The 15,789-nt window shown below is 38.3% G+C and overlaps 1 protein-coding gene across 3 annotated transcripts in view; it reads left to right on the forward strand.

Moving 5' to 3' along the window:
• Positions 1-13,581, forward strand: part of LOC100702575 (interferon-induced protein 44) — a 179,940-nt gene extending 166,359 nt beyond the window's left edge. For 2 of the 3 annotated variants that reach the window (XM_019351227.2, XM_025902672.1), the window contains 5 exons: positions 11,836-12,031; positions 12,273-12,422; positions 12,508-12,679; positions 12,817-12,917; positions 13,122-13,581. In XM_019351227.2, the coding sequence (XP_019206772.1) occupies positions 11,836-12,031; positions 12,273-12,422; positions 12,508-12,679; positions 12,817-12,917; positions 13,122-13,298 (796 nt within the window). In that variant the 3' untranslated portion in view covers positions 13,299-13,581. Of the gene's footprint in view, positions 1-8,583; positions 9,538-9,629; positions 9,686-10,140; positions 10,174-10,302; positions 10,337-11,835; positions 12,032-12,272; positions 12,423-12,507; positions 12,680-12,816; positions 12,918-13,121 lie in introns of those variants that run through there. The other variant, XM_025902671.1, reaches the window with a different exon arrangement.
• Positions 13,582-15,789: the final 2,208 nt, after the last annotated feature.

Raw genomic sequence — 15,789 nt, forward strand, 5'->3', positions numbered from 1 at the left:
CTTTGATGAAAGAGCTACAGGAGATGCTACAAAGAGAAATGCTACAGCTGATGTTATAATGGAGATGCGATCTTGAGTACTCCTTCATCCAACGTGGAGAAGACCTGCTGAGCTGGTGGCAGGCCAAGGCCACAGTCTTTCCACACCTGGTGAAGGTAATAGAGGGATGACTGTGCATAGTGGCAACATCTGTTCCTCCGGAGAGAGTCTTCTCAAAAACAGGGCAGATACTAACTCTCATGGTCTGGGTGAGTGCTGGATTTTTCCATTGTGCCGGTGAGTCCACCTCTGGGTGGAGTGAGTAATGTGAGTAATTTGGCTGCCGGCTTTTAAGACCAGACTAACAATGGCTAGCAGATGATCTGGCTAGGAGTGATTGTGAGTGCTCTGCCATCGTAGTTGAAGTTAACGTATCATAGTATTGCTCGTACTCACCTGTTTACCCTCTCTGCTCACAGTAATTCTCCGGACACCATTCTCCATCCTGCCATAACTAACCTCTGTTCAGTTGCTGGTCTGTTCAGCAGCTTCACCGCTTTACTCACTTGCCTTCCTCCCTGCCCTGCTTCCTGGAAACACTTGAATCTCTGCTCTGGACAAATATCACTAACGGCTCACCCAGATCACTTACCCTTCCACGCTTCGCCTCTGCCTGCAAAAAGTAAGACTCTTTACAATTTCACTGTTCACTCTGGATCTACACCTTGAATCCCACTTGACACCTTTCTCTCTTGTTTCAGTGACTCCGAGAATCCTGGCACCATTCCCCTGTCTAGCCTCCCCCTTTAGTCCCACACCACAGGGTTCCTGTACTGGCTGTTACCCAGTATTGGGTTCTCTGACTCCTGCTCACGCCAGCCTAAGGGCTTGTTCTCTGGACTCTCTCATAGCATGCCGTGTGTTCACAGCTCATAGTTCATAGTTGTTTGTTTTTATGATAACATTCATGATACTGTTCTAGTTAATTGTACATCATAGTATTGTTCTAGTTGGCTTTATTGACTTTTATTCATAGTTCATATAACTCGCCAAGCTCCTGAGTGCATAGTGTTGGGAAACATTCTGTTGCACATTTTCACTCCTTGTAAATAAAGTCTTGCTCACACTTATTCTCCGTGCCTCCGAGTGCTGTCTGCATTTGAGTCCATTCTCCTGGGTTGGCCACTTGGCTGTGACACTAACTGAGAGACAAAAAACATCAGCCCATCCAAGCTGAGGCATTTGATTTTTCTGAATGTCAACCTGCACTGAGGATATACTGTTTGGTTACCGAGTTTGTTTGCAGTGTTTTGTTCATTTGCTTTTGTGTTAAATTAAAATGAAGTTATATTAACATTTTAAACAAAAGTAAGAATGCCTGCTTTTGTAATAAAACAAATTCACAAAATTAGGCAATTATAAGGCTTCTCATAAAAACACTAAATGCAAAAGGGTTTATTAACTCACAAAGCATTTATATTTGCCAAGTAGGGCTAAAATGTGAGGCTACAAATGATAATAAATTAAGAGCCATTTGGGAGCCAGAAGAGCCAGCTCTTCTTTGGGAGCTGTGCCAAAAGAGCCAGCTCTCTGAAAAGAGCCAAACTTCCCATAACTAGTCTTCACTGCCCAAAGCTACTATGCATGCACTTCTGCATAGTGCATGCATAGTAGCCTACCTTTGGCAGCAAACCCGACAAAGTTGTCAGGAGGATTAATTGTTTTTACTTTGCAGTTGGACTGGCACCTCTTGTTTTGCAGACTTTTGTACTCACTTTGGCCTTAAAACTTTCAAAGGGACCCAATTAAAAATGATGGATAACAAGGTCTGGGAATAGCGCCCGGAAAGTTGTGTAACACAAGTGTCGGAGATTAAAAAAGGTAGGATTGATGACTCCCTGAGGAAAAGTATTAACAAACATATTACATCGATAATTGGGGTAATATTAACATTTGTAGAGTTGAGAAAATACTTATTAGTTTAAATTTAATACAGACCAAGTAAAAGACAAGGAAGGGAAAGTTCCCCAGCAGCTGGAGGAGGGGTTGTGGGCTCCTATAAAAGGAGTGTCAGATATGCCCCGACCAGCTTTTTTCCAGTCTGTCACTTTATGAGTCTCTGATGTTTGTGCTTTAAGGACACCTTCCTGCCTTTAGTCCTGTTCATGAGCATTATTAATTGTCTTCTAAAATCCAGAAGTCTCCATGTGTTTCATAGTTTCTAACAAGCCATTTACAGTTAAACGTAACATGGCCGAGACACCAACATCAGAGAGAGAAGACAAATACACTCAAATGATCAGTTTTCACAATTTATTATCAAACGGTGAGAATTTTAAATTAGTGTTACATGGTGCTATGGACTTCTGTTTCTCTGGCTCAGAGACAAAAGGCTTCCACACCTAGGCAGTAAACACTTTTATTGCATGTGGTAAAAACAGAATGTTAACATGACTATTCAACAGTTAAAGGAAAGCCTTCAGACCCCACGTCCAGCTCACGTTTCATCTTCTGCACCTGTCAGACATCTTGCTATAAGGAAATTTTCCTTCTCACATCACTATGGCAACAATTTCTTTTCCTCCGGTCAGGCCTATATATAGAGAGAAGGGGGAAAGACACCAGAATTTACAGCCCTGTTTTTCTCTAGGAGAGTCAGCCTCAAAGTTTTCTACCTTCTGGTGCCATCTGCCATCTGACCTGTCACCAGTGTGTGAGGGGGATAGAAAATGAAAATGTCAGTCGCTTCTTTTATCTCTCTGCTGTTGCAGTGTAAAAACATCCATTCCGTAATGTCAGCATTTGATTTTGAAAAAAAAGTAATCCACTAGATTCAACCACTTTGCCATTGTAGGCCAATTCATGTTTATCTTAAGAAAATCAGGACATGTACTTTTTGTTATCATTTTGATGTTTAAGGTGTTCTTCGAAGTCACGATTATTTTATAAAGTCATCCTTGTTGACACGTGTTAGCTCTGCAATCAGCTTGTGACCTGTCCAGGCTGTACCCTGCTTTCCGTCCTGTGACAACTGGGAGAGAATCCAGTCCTCTGTGACCCTAAGTTGGATAAGCAGCAGAGGATGGATGGATATTTCATCACTTAAGTTCTAAGTCATGAAATCAGGCTAATCTTTCTTCGTTCGAAGTTTACTTTCTTAGGTGATGGCAGATTGGAACAACCATAGCGCTGCCTCTTGGCGTGTAAAATGAAACTGAAATATAGAATGTATGAATTGTTTAAAAAGAAAACCCTCATGTCAGCACATGCTTTATCTCCCTGGGATAAGCATGATCCCCACACAAACCAACAGGAATCCACCAATCAAAGTGCTTAGCTGTCCCCTGCTTTTCTTGGCAATTAAGAGCTAGTTTTTCTGACTTTCAGACAGAGCCAGACTATTACTCATGAGACTATTAAGTTTACCTTCTCAGCTTTGTTTTTAATTGTCTCTATTCAGAGTAAAGTCCGCCATCCTGATACTTTGTTCCTACTGCAAATGTGAGAGTAGCAACACTGTAGCAGTAAAGAGTATAAAAGCATTGTTTCACAGACTATATTTCAGTTAATGAACTGATTGTTGTTATTGTGTAGACCTGTTTTTGCAAGCAACTCCATACGTCAACCCACGTGTCAAAGCAGCATTTGAGAGCATTCTTTGGTCCACTAGAGGGCAGTGTTGATCCACAAATGAGCGATTTCATCCAATTTAGCTACGATTCAGTGTTCATATGATATTGTATTATCTGCTTCAGTCCCATGGTTGAGATTGTATTTTATTGTGTTATCAACCTAAATAATTAAAAGAAATGTTTAACTATTTTCTATTTATACTACTTCCTACTTATACCAATATCTTTTTTCTTCTTTTTTAAAAACTCTGTGCTCTCTGGCAGCTTTGATCTGAATGACTGCTGTGCCAATCACATTTTGCTTTTCCAAGATCAGCTCTTTATATTCTATAGGCTCTTCTTGTTCATGTTTTACTTTTATCTGTTTATTTATTGCCATTTGTATTGTTTCAGGTATTCCATTATATTCCAGTTATCTGCTCAATTACTCAACTTAAACATTAGCTCTACACAATAACAACAAGCAATTCCTTAACTGAAATATAGTGTATGAAGCAATGCTTTTACACTCTTTACTGGCTCTGTCTGAAAGTCAGAAAAAATAGCTCTCAATTGCCAAGACAAAGAAAGGGACAGCTAAGTACTTTGATTGGTCGATTCTGATTGGTCTGTGTGGGGATCATGCTTATCCCACGGATATAAAGTATGTGCTGACATGAGGGCTTTTAACAATTCATACATTCTATATTTCAGTTTCATTTTACACGCCAAGAGGCTGTGGTTGTTCCATTCTGCCATCACCTAGTAAACTTTGAATGATGAAAGATTTGCCTGATTTCATGACTTATAACCTAAGTGATGAAATATCCATCCATCCTCTTCTGCTTATCCAACTCAGGGTCACAGAGGACTGGATTCTCTCCCAGTCGTCACAGGACGGAAAGCAGGGTACACCCTGGACAGGTCACAAGCTGGTTGCAGGGCTGACACGTGTCATTGAGGATAATTTATAAAATAAATGTGACTTCAAAGCACACCTTAAAAATCAAAATGATGAGCTGTATGTAATCTGATTATTTGTTGTGAATGTGTTTAGCTGAACACATTGGAGTTGGAAAAAACTTGAAATACCACAAATTGCTAACATTAGCAATGTTATGTCAGTATTATTAATACAATAAATTAATTACTGAACAGATTTAATTACAGTTCTAGAAAGAAGAAATTAGCAGATCACAATCACCACCACCAAAATCACCACTCCTACATGCCTACATGCACAATTAGGTGCACGATCAGGTGGTGCCGGCCCAGGCCCCTCGCCGCGGCCGCCCCCTGACTAATTTGTCCCAGCTGTGTTCCCACCTGTTCCCCGTCCTCTAATTATCTTTCTGTGTACTGAAGTCCTCTGTCCTCTTTTGTTCAGTGTCAGGTTTTCTGTTGTCTTTTGCGCCATGTCTCCATGTGCAAGGTATCTTTGTATCCACGCCAAGTTTCATGTTTAGGGTTTTTCACGTTTACTTTTAGTTTTCCCAGTTTAGGCTATTGTTTATTCTCGTCTTTGTTTGCCTTGTGCATTACTTTGTATTTCTCCATCAGCCACATTAAACGGCTTGCTTTTTCTTAATTCAAGTTTTGTTCCACGTTCCTTCATGTCTGCATTTTACCATGTCAAGATATGATGCAGTGGGTAACGATAATGACATGCTGACAATGCTGAAAAACTGAAAATTCTGCTGAAAAGAGGTGAAGAAGCAGAAATTTGTGTTGAAAAGAGTTTGAAACAAAAAAGTTGAACTGTTAACTGAAAAGAATGTTGCCATAAGTGGGATTTGAACCCGGGCGCTGCACTCTGAGAACGGCTGCTCATCTCACTGAGCTAAAACACGGCTCAGCCTGGCAAGCTAAACTGGTGATCACACTGATAATGTGGTCCCATTCAGCAAAATGGGCCAAAAAATGGCATAAAAAGCTTAATATCTCAAAAAGTATAAAAGTTATGAACACCAAAAGATAAAGCAGGCATTAGCAGAAGGAGCAGATCAGTTTAAAGTTTCAATGGTGAAAATCGGATGAAAACTGAGGGAGTAGTTAACCAGCAAATGTCTGAGCAACTAGAAAAGTTGCATTTCCTGTGAAAATGCAGTGTGAATGCCGTGTAGTGGAATCTGAAAACAGCAGAAGGAGAACTCCGCTGAAAACCCTGTGTAGAAGCTGAACTCTGCTGAAAACTGCTTTATTTGAAAGACTATACTGGAGAGTGTCAAGAAAGCAGGGAGAGTTCAAGGAGGGAAAATGTGCAGCAAGCACCACAGGAAGGATTTGAACCAGCGCCAACTGGTCTCAAGGCAGCTGCTCATCTCACTGAGCCAAACTTGTTCTCAGGTGACTGAAAAGATATGAAACTGAAAATTGTCCTGAAAAGAGGTGACGATGCTGAAAATTCTGTTGAAAAGAGCAGAAGATTCTGAAATTTGTGCTGATAAGAGGTGAAAAAGCTAAAAATTCTGCTGAAAAGAGGTGAACTTTTTGAACTTTCTGCTGAAAAGAGATGAAGAAACTGAAATTTGTGCAGAAAAGGGGTAAAGAAACTGAAAACTCTGTTGAAAAGAGCAGAAGAAGCTGAGATTTGTGATGAAAACAGGTGAAAGAGCTGAACTTTATGCTGAAAAGAGATGAACTTGTTGAACTTTCTGCTAAAAAGAGTTGAAAGAACTAAAAATTCCGCTGAAAAATGGCCAAGAAACTAAAAATTCTGCTGAAAAGATGTGAATTAGCAGAATTTCTGCTGAAAAGGGGTAAAGAAGCTGAAGTTTGCAGTGAAAACAGCTAAAGAAGCTGGAATTTGTGCTGAAAAGTATTGAAAAATGGAAAATTCTGCTGAAAAGAGGTGAAAAAGCTGAAATTTGTGTTGAAAAGAGTTAAAAACGTTGAACTGTTTACTGAATTTTTTTTGTCATAAGTGGGATTTGCCAAAAAATGGCATAAAAAGCTTAATATTTCAAAAAGTATGAAAGGTATGAGCACCAAAAGATATAGCTGGCATTAGCATAGGGAGCAGAACAGATTAAAGTTTAAATGGTGGAAATCGGCTGAAAACTGAGGGAGTAGTTAACCAGCAAAGGTCGGAGCAACTAGAATAAGGTAGAATAAAGTTTTAAGAGAAACAGGATCTCAATAGTGTGAATGCTTTACAGCATCCACACAATTATCCACACAGTGGCTGGAGAGGTCAGGAAAAAAATATGACCTCTCAGTCAGTTGATCTGTGAAGTGTTTCTGAGGCTGTTAGTGCAGCACGTGACTCCTTAAAAAACTGTGAGGTTTTTCCGTGAGTATGACTGCTGGGGAGTGTCTTCTCCTGATGAGGATGAGTCACATCCAACAAAGAGAAGGAAAACAATGAGCAAACACCTGGATCAAAGTGTTGTGCTCTCAACTTTGGGCCATGCAGACTCTGGTAACCCTACCCTACCACTTCTCCCCATCAGTCTCTGAAAAGATCCCTGCTCATCATCCTTGACAGGGCCATTTCAGAAATGGAAACTAGATTTTCACACAAGAATAATGACCTGATGAGAGCCATATCTAGTCTTGCACCCAAATCTAGCACATTTCTAGACCCCACCCTGTTGCACCCTCTGGCTGTGATGGCTGGTACTGTAGCAGCTGTTGTAAGTCTGAAAAATGAAGTTCTTGTGGCAAAACAGATGCTGCTCAAAAAATGTCTCAAAGGAAACAGACCTGTCCACTGTGTGTCCACCAGGAGTACAAGGAAACCTTTCCTGAGTTGCATAAATTGTGTGTAACAGCCCTGGTAATTGGTGTGTCTTCAGCATCATGTGAGAGTTCCACCTCAACTTTGTCACAGGTCCTAACCCCCTATTGTCGCATCATGTTACATAAAAGTAAGAGGAATTGGTGATCTTGGCCCATGAGAAGTCAATAATGAATAACTTTGATGTGGATGAATTTGTAAGAGTTTTTGGGAAACAGGGAAACAGGAGACTGTTGTTGTAGAGTGGATTGAGGGGAAAAGGACAGTGGAGCTGTTCAGTTGCAAAACTCTGTTGTATTCTACAAACTAGTTTGACAAGTGTAGGAAAACATATGGTGAACTGTGTTTTTTTTTTAAATTGCCAAACCTTTTTAGTTTTGTAAATATTGGCCAAATTGAGAGGTCTTATTTTATTCTTACTTTATTTTGAAAATTTATTTGAGAATTAGGCCATCCAATTAAGATAAATTTTATGTTGTTGGATTTAAAGATCTAGATGGATATTTTATTTTATTCTGTATTTTATTTTACTTTTTTATTCTATTTTTCTGTTTGTTTGTTTTTTTTCAAGACTTGAATTGAGATGTGAGTTGAGTTTTTTTTATAACTCGGCCTAACCCTTTTTAGTTTCGTTAATATTGGCAATACTGAAAAGTGTTATTGTTGGGTTTTAATATATTTGATATCGAGTATCTCTTTGTGAGAAACTTCACTTTTGTGAGATACTGTTATCGAGCACACCACCCCTTTCCCGCCTCTATTGCCACCATGTGCCATCTTCACATTTCTGTCTGCCCCCTCATATATGCCTGTCTAGAACTGGCCCAGAAAATTGATGTAATTGTACTTGACCCCAAAAATCTTTGAAATATGGTATCTAATCAGTTGAGTACTCTGGATGGCGTTACCTTGGCCTCCAGTAACACTGTGAGAAAACTTGGAGTCATTTTTGACCAGGATATCTAAAATTAAATCCTGTCTCAGAGTGACACTGAAAAACTAGTTCATGCATTTGTTGCTTCTAGTCTGGACAACTTTAATTCATTATTTTCAGGATGTCCTAAAAACTCCCTGAAAAGGGAGAAAGACACTATCTGTACTTTTAAAATGAGGCTTTCCTTTTTGCTAAAGTACATATTTAGGGCTGGATTAAGTGAGCCTGAATCCTCCCTTAGTTATGCTGCAATAAGATAAGCTGCTGAAGGATTCCCATGATGCATTGAATATTTCTTCTTCAGTTAATTTTTTATTCACTATGTGTCAGAAAACATACTGTGAATAAATGTAATTTTCAATTTTTGAGTTGAAGGAAATGTCTGTAAATAGTGCAGATGATTTACTGTCAATCTACAGAATTTTCTGTTTTACCAGTTTTGGAAAAGTCTGTGAACTTCCATAAAAAACAGAAAATCTCCTGGCAAAAAACTACCAGGACATTTTCTTTCTTTTTTTTTAATTGAATTTATTTTTACAGTTTATAGTGCTCACTCATTCCTAGGTTAAACTCTTTTCCCAATCTGGTGATTTGAGGAGAAAGAGATGATGCAATTGCTCCAGCAATTTTTAGTGTGGCCTGGGATAGGTTGGTTGCTCTTGAATCTTGTTTTTCACGCTCAGAGTAGGGCAGAGTTGGACATTTGGATTATTTTAAGTTATACTAAATTTGAGTTCAGAACTTGGAGTACATGGAGATACTGTAGAACACATGTAGAGCAAACTGGTTGAGTGGCTGATATGCAAGCTCTGATCCATAAAAAGCTGATGCTTTGATACTTTTTTCTTCCACAACCAAAGGTTAAAAACTTACATTTAGAACCAGGTATTGTGTATACTGTGGTAATTATTAGCATTAATCATTAATTACCACACACTAAGAAGCTATTTTGAATCAATATGTATGACACATACATCCAGATGACTGGGAGCTCTCGTCGGTGCAGCCATCTTACGGCGCAACCGGAAGTATGGGTCATTGCAATGTTGACCCTGTGCTAACTTGCATATGACAAATGAAACTGAAACTGAAACTGAAACTGAACAAAGAAGCTATAACGGACTAGTGTGGACAAGTGAGGAGGGAATTCACAGAAGTCACATGACCCAAATAAAACTGAAAGCATGCTTATATAAAACAAAGTCATACTCAGCCTACATCAGTGGAGGCAACACCAGAGAACCACTATCTTTCCATCACAATTGGATACTCAGGTATGCTAACATTGTGTTATCATTTCAGTACTGTAAGAAAACAAATTATTAAATGCAACTGGCATTTAATGAACTACCTGTTTTATTCACAGGTAGTCAGTGCAAAAAAACATGAACTTCATTAGGAAATTTGTAAAATCTATTTGGGGTAAGCAGATTTTATGTTTTTGGTAACATTTTTATGGCTTAAATATTTGTGATGGTTTGCTTGTTTGTTTGTAGCTCTGCTTTAAAAAGTTCATAAATTTTTGTTTGTTTATTTTCTTTTTTCTTTTCATTTACTCTCAGTATGTTTTCATGCATGTTAAGTTCTTTGGGCTTTTTCATATATTATTGCTCTATACAAATAAAACTTGCTTGACTTGACTTACCAAATAGCTTTTTATGGTGTGTAAATCAAAGCTGCTAAAAATAAGAAAATCCTGGATTCTCATGTTATCTTGATCTGGATTTTATAATGGAAAAGATACCATCATGTACTTTTGATCTGAACGTGGAAAATGGTAACATTTAATTTGACATAAGGAAGTAAATTATATAAGTAACACTGAATATGGAAAAGTGTTGCTAACATGTTGCCACATTGTCATATTTTAATTACAGGTACTCCCCCTCCCCCTCCGCCTTTATCTCCTCGTAAGATATTTAAAATATAATACAAAATTGTTTAAATGTTAAGATTAACTCATCACATAATAACATATAATTAATTTTTAAAAATTCCCTTGTGTTATGATTCACACAATTAACATGTTCACTTTACAGTTTTACAGAAAGAAGAAAGAAACATACCATGGACGTGAGTATTATGGGCGTGGTTCTTTTTTTGTGTTGTAGAACTTTGATGTGACTCATGTTTTTTACACATGCTTGTTGTTAGATGTAAATGTCAGACCAGATTATATAACATATAAATGTATCAGTAGAGAGATTCAAATCTCCAATGTGCAGCTGTTTTGTTGGCAATGAATCACAATGCTGAGCGTGCACTGAGTGCTAAAATAAATGTATTAAATTAGGAATTCAAAAGATTAATCGTTTTCTGCTACTCGCTTGTAGGTTGTGTCCCAATTCAGGGTCTGCACGCTTGAAGTACGCGCACTACGCGTACTACATACGGTGCGTACTATAAGTACGAGAAGTGCGAAAGTGAGAGGCTTGTGAAATGGGACGGTCTAGCCTTCGTCGTTCTGCTCAGGTTGCCTAGCAACCATGATACTAACCGCGAGAAACGTTTCATACAGCATTGTTTGACAAAAATGAAGGAGAAAAAATGTTTTGTTGGTCATTCATTTTTGTCATGACATCACTTTGATTAGTTGAGTATCTGAGGCTGAGACCACGGGACTGTAAAACATGATAGTTGGGCTTATTATTAGCTAATGTTGTTCATGTGATTAAAATCATCTCACTGTGGTAATGTAAATATAATATGGTCAATATTATAGTATTGTCAGATTATTGTGATATATATATATATATATATATATATATATATACATATATATAGAAGGTATATATAGATGGTATATATATATAGAAGTAGAGGCTTTAAAACCAAGTTATTGCTGAAAGTACAAACATCACTAATGTCACACAACTTTGCCGACATGTGGCCAACAGTAATGTTTTAATGTTCTTCATTATTAAACACTCGCACATAAATAAGTGACATCATATTCAGTACTTACTTTTGACAATTCACTCTTCGGCCGCTCCCTTCTGCCGTATTTTGCGGCAAAATTATCCACACCCACGGCTATGAATCGTGGGATATATGGGACCACGAAGCGTGCACCGGACCACGCTTGATATTTGGGGAAATCGACGGCGCATTTGGAGTATGCATTTGAAGTACACTTCGAATTGGGACAGCTGTCGTCGCGTGGCGCTGACGTAATCGCACTTAAAATGCGTACTTCAAGCGTGCGGTCTCTGAATTGGGACACAGCCATAGTCTTATAAATAAGCATCACATTTTCCTCTTCCGCCTCTTACAATCAGGCCAATGAGTTACATGAAACATAAAATGCCTCATTTAAGTAACATCGCACACTGAGGCAGAAAGCCTAAGTTATCCATAATAACCACCACCATGATGCAAATTCTCTGTGACTCGTTTTTTAGGTATCATCTAGCCAGCCAATACAAACCTGACTGTGTCAGTCTGGCTTGGTAGTACAGCACTCAAGTGTTTTGTTTGTTTATTGTGTTATTTTGTGTTTGTTCATATTACTGTTGTATAATGTTAAACTGTAAGTGCACACTAAATCCTATTGTAATTTTCTTAATGAACAGTGAAAGAGAACGAGACCTGCAGCTTGTCAGAGATTACAAGCCTCACAAAGATGTTCAGCATCTCAGAATTATGCTTCATGGACCACCAGGTGCTGGAAAGTCCAGCTTCATCAACTCTGTCGACAGTGTTTTAAGAGGCAAAATCGCAACTCGAGCTTTGGCAGACGCAACCTCTGGTGACAGTTTCACCATTGCAGTATGTATGAGGATGCATCTCTCCTTAAGGCATTCGCTGTTAGAGGGTTACATGAAAAAACACTCATTTCCTACAGATTTTCTAAGACTACAGGAGCGCACTGCAGTGGTAACTGCCATATAGACATTGAACTAGAAAAAGTAAGATAGTAGGTACAACTAGAGTGTAAATTATTCTGTAAACTTTTTAGGATCTTTAGTATCCTGAACTAATATAACAACATCACATTTTTTATTTTCAGTACAGGACATATAAAATTCAGAAAGGAGTGCCAGAAACTTTTTACCCTTTTGTCTTCAATGACACTATGGGCCTTCAGTCGAGTGACAAAGGAATTCATGTGGAAGACATCAAACTTGCCATCAGTGGACATGTAAACGAAGATTACAGGGTATGAAATCTTCATTCAGATGCTTGTACACAGTGCTGTGATACAGAAACTGTATCACGCAAAAAGTGATTTTCCTTTTTTCCAGTTCAATCCCACATCTCCGTTGCCTGAAACAAATTCCAGCTACAACAGTTTTCCCACTTTAGATGACAAAGTCCACATTCTGGTTTTAGTCATTCCTGCTGACACAGTGAGCATGATGAATGATGAAACTGTCAGGAAGATGAAAGATGTCAGATCAGCAGCTCGTGACAAAGGTGAGAGCAGTTGTCATTCATATGATGTACATTTTCAAATACCTGAAAAACATGAGATAAGAATTAATCAGAATCAACATACTTTATTAATCCCTAAGAAATTATCTAATTGATTGCATTGGTTTCTGTATTGGCAGGGATCCCACAAATAGCCATCATGACTAAAATTGATGAAGCCTGTCCTGAAGTCAAAAAAGACATAAAGAACGTCTACAGGAGCAAGTACTTGAATACGCAGGTATGTTCCAGGAAGTAACTTTCATGCATTTGTAGACAGTTTACACATGAATGTAACATCTGTAATTTAGCTGTACATTTCAGTATATTTGTACAGAAACCTCAGCTGGAATCACTACAAATATTTGAATAAGTAATATATAATTACGTCACTAGTGCAACAATACAGTTACAGTTTTTAAAATGTAATATTGTTTAAACTTAGATGCAAACAGCAAGCATGAACCTGGGTATTCCACTGAACTGCATCTTCCTCGTGAAGAACTACCACACAGAGATTGAGACGGATAATGATGTGGATTCACTGATACTGAGTGTACTGAAAAAGATCATTGACTATGGAGAGGACTACCTGAATGACCAGAATGATCCTGACCTGTAATCAATGTGTGAGGGAGCTAGAAAATGAAAATTTTATACAAAAAAGTCACACAAAAAGTTAATTTCATAAGAAATCTAAGCCGACTGAATTTTTGTCTTGTTCTTATTTTCTTTAACTTTGTTTCTTTTGCAAATTAAATCCAAATAACCTTCACAGAAAATCAATACATCTACTTTTTGTTATTTACTGTATAATCAAAATGTTAACTGCAGGAAGAATGACAGATATATGCATGTAACCTGTTGTCTGCTTTGTAACTCAAATAAATCATTGTAAGACTGTCCTCTGTGAGTCAGTGCATTAACACAGTGAATCCTATTTTTGCTGAGAAAAGATCAAAAGCTAAAAAGACACACATGCACAGATGGCGGGTGAATGGAGGTGTGATGATTTTGGTGGTGGTGACTGTGATCTGTTGTGTTGAGTTCTTGTTTTCTGAACTGTAATTACATCCACATCTTCTGCATCTTAAGGACAAAGGTCACTCTTTCGAGGATGCCAATGTTCACATTTTGGACAGAGAAGACAGATGGTTTGAAAGAAGAGTGAAAGATGCCATTTATGTCCACTGTGAACGACCATCTTTGAACAGAGGCGGTGGCTTAGAACACCAATTGTCTGCCATGTATAATCCAGTTTTGAGATCCCTTCCCAGACACCTTAACGGTCACCATCCTGGGCCTTTTGACCTCAATAAATCACATGATAGGGTCAGGCTGGGTTTCACTTTGGGTTCACCTGAAACCTTGGCTGATTGTGACCCACACCCATTTTCATACCTTGGCTCGTGTGTTTAGGTAGAGGATCAATAGGGGGTCTCTTGGCTTAAAATCTGGGACCTTTACAAATGTTGACATATTACACGTGACTAACATAAACGCGACAGTTGTGTCACAAATAAAACATAAATAAACATCTTACTCTTCTAAAAACATATAAAATACAAATTGCATGCTGCATTAATTTGAAGGGGTGAATGAAAACACATCTTGCAGTGCACACTCTTTAACCACAGCTGGAAAACTTCACTGCATGCTTCTACAAATCCTCTACCATCACCTGAGAAAGGAAAGCATGCTGCCCTTTACCGAATGTGGCATGTAACTGAAAATATCGTCAACCCTAAACAACAGACTGGTTGTTTCGGGTTGACGGTTGGTTGGTTCCACCCTGGAAACATTTTGTAGAACCTTTAAATGTGTGTTTTAAACCCAACAATATATACATTAAATCAGATTTATTAAAAATAAAGTATTTTAACATATTTATTGCAACTTAAAACCATGAAATTACCTTAAACTGCATAACTGCTGCTGACGGCAGCCACAGAATGCAATGCAAACACTGTCTCCAGATGGAAACCAGAGGAGTGATGTTGGTGTGCTGTTCTCCTCTGTCTTGTGGAGGACAAACTAATTTTAACTGGCAGCTAAGAAACAACTACTAAGGAAAAGCAATGAGCAGAAGAGATTTGTTTGGGCCAAGAAACACAAGGAATGGATATTAGACCAGTGGAAATCTTTGCTTTTATATGATGAGTCCAAATTTGAGACCTTTGGTTCCACCCACTGTGTCTTTGTGCAACACAGAAAAAGTGAACGGATGCTCTCTACGTGCATGGTTCCCACCGGGAAGCATGGAAGAGGACGTGTAATGGTGTCCAGGTGCTTTGCTGGAGACACTGTTGGGGATTTATTCAAAACTGAAGGCACACTGAACCAGCCAGGTTACCACGGCATCCTGTGGTAAGACAGCACAGAGGTATATATCTGTGCCGAATATGACATGGAAATCCCAGTGTCAAAATGGGGCATGCCCCTTAAGGGAAGTTGACAATGGTGACCAGAGACCACACAAGGTTAATGATTTCCGACATAGATGTAACACTGTGTAGTTAGATTTAGGAAATAAGTCCTTTAAGTTTTAAATCATGTTTAGCGGCATCTTGTGTCAGTACAGAATGTGACTTCATTGGGTGGGTTGGTTGGTTGCCATCAATAGACTTAATAAGTATTAGCTAATTAGCATTAGGATGTTACATGTTGGCTAACTAATAGCAGAACCAATAACTCAGGGTAAATGAAGACAAACTAAAAATCAGTTTAAAGCTCTGATTTTGTGTTGAATTTTATGTTAAAAAGTCAGAAACTGATTTTTCCTCGTTTGGCCGGATGTACTGAGCGGTGCAATCTGTGGTATTTTATGGAATAAATTAATCTCTCTTTTCCTAAGCACAGAGGTCACATTAGTGTAACTTTATGCTAAAAACATGCCCAATGCCCAAAATATATCCAGTATTCACTGTTTTAGTGCTACTGCACTTGTGTTTGTTACAACAGGGACATAGTATGACCTAAAGTCCCCCAAACTTAACAAATATAAAAGGCTTAATTTGTCTTAAGTAGTTTTAGATAAATGAAGATCTTATTATAAAATGACTAAAAGGATAATACATTTATAATCTTAGTTTAAACCATCTTTCCTTTTTCAT

This window comes from Oreochromis niloticus, linkage group LG23, assembly GCF_001858045.2.
Source record: "Oreochromis niloticus isolate F11D_XX linkage group LG23, O_niloticus_UMD_NMBU, whole genome shotgun sequence".
In the NCBI taxonomy this organism is placed as follows: Eukaryota; Metazoa; Chordata; class Actinopteri; order Cichliformes; family Cichlidae; genus Oreochromis; species Oreochromis niloticus.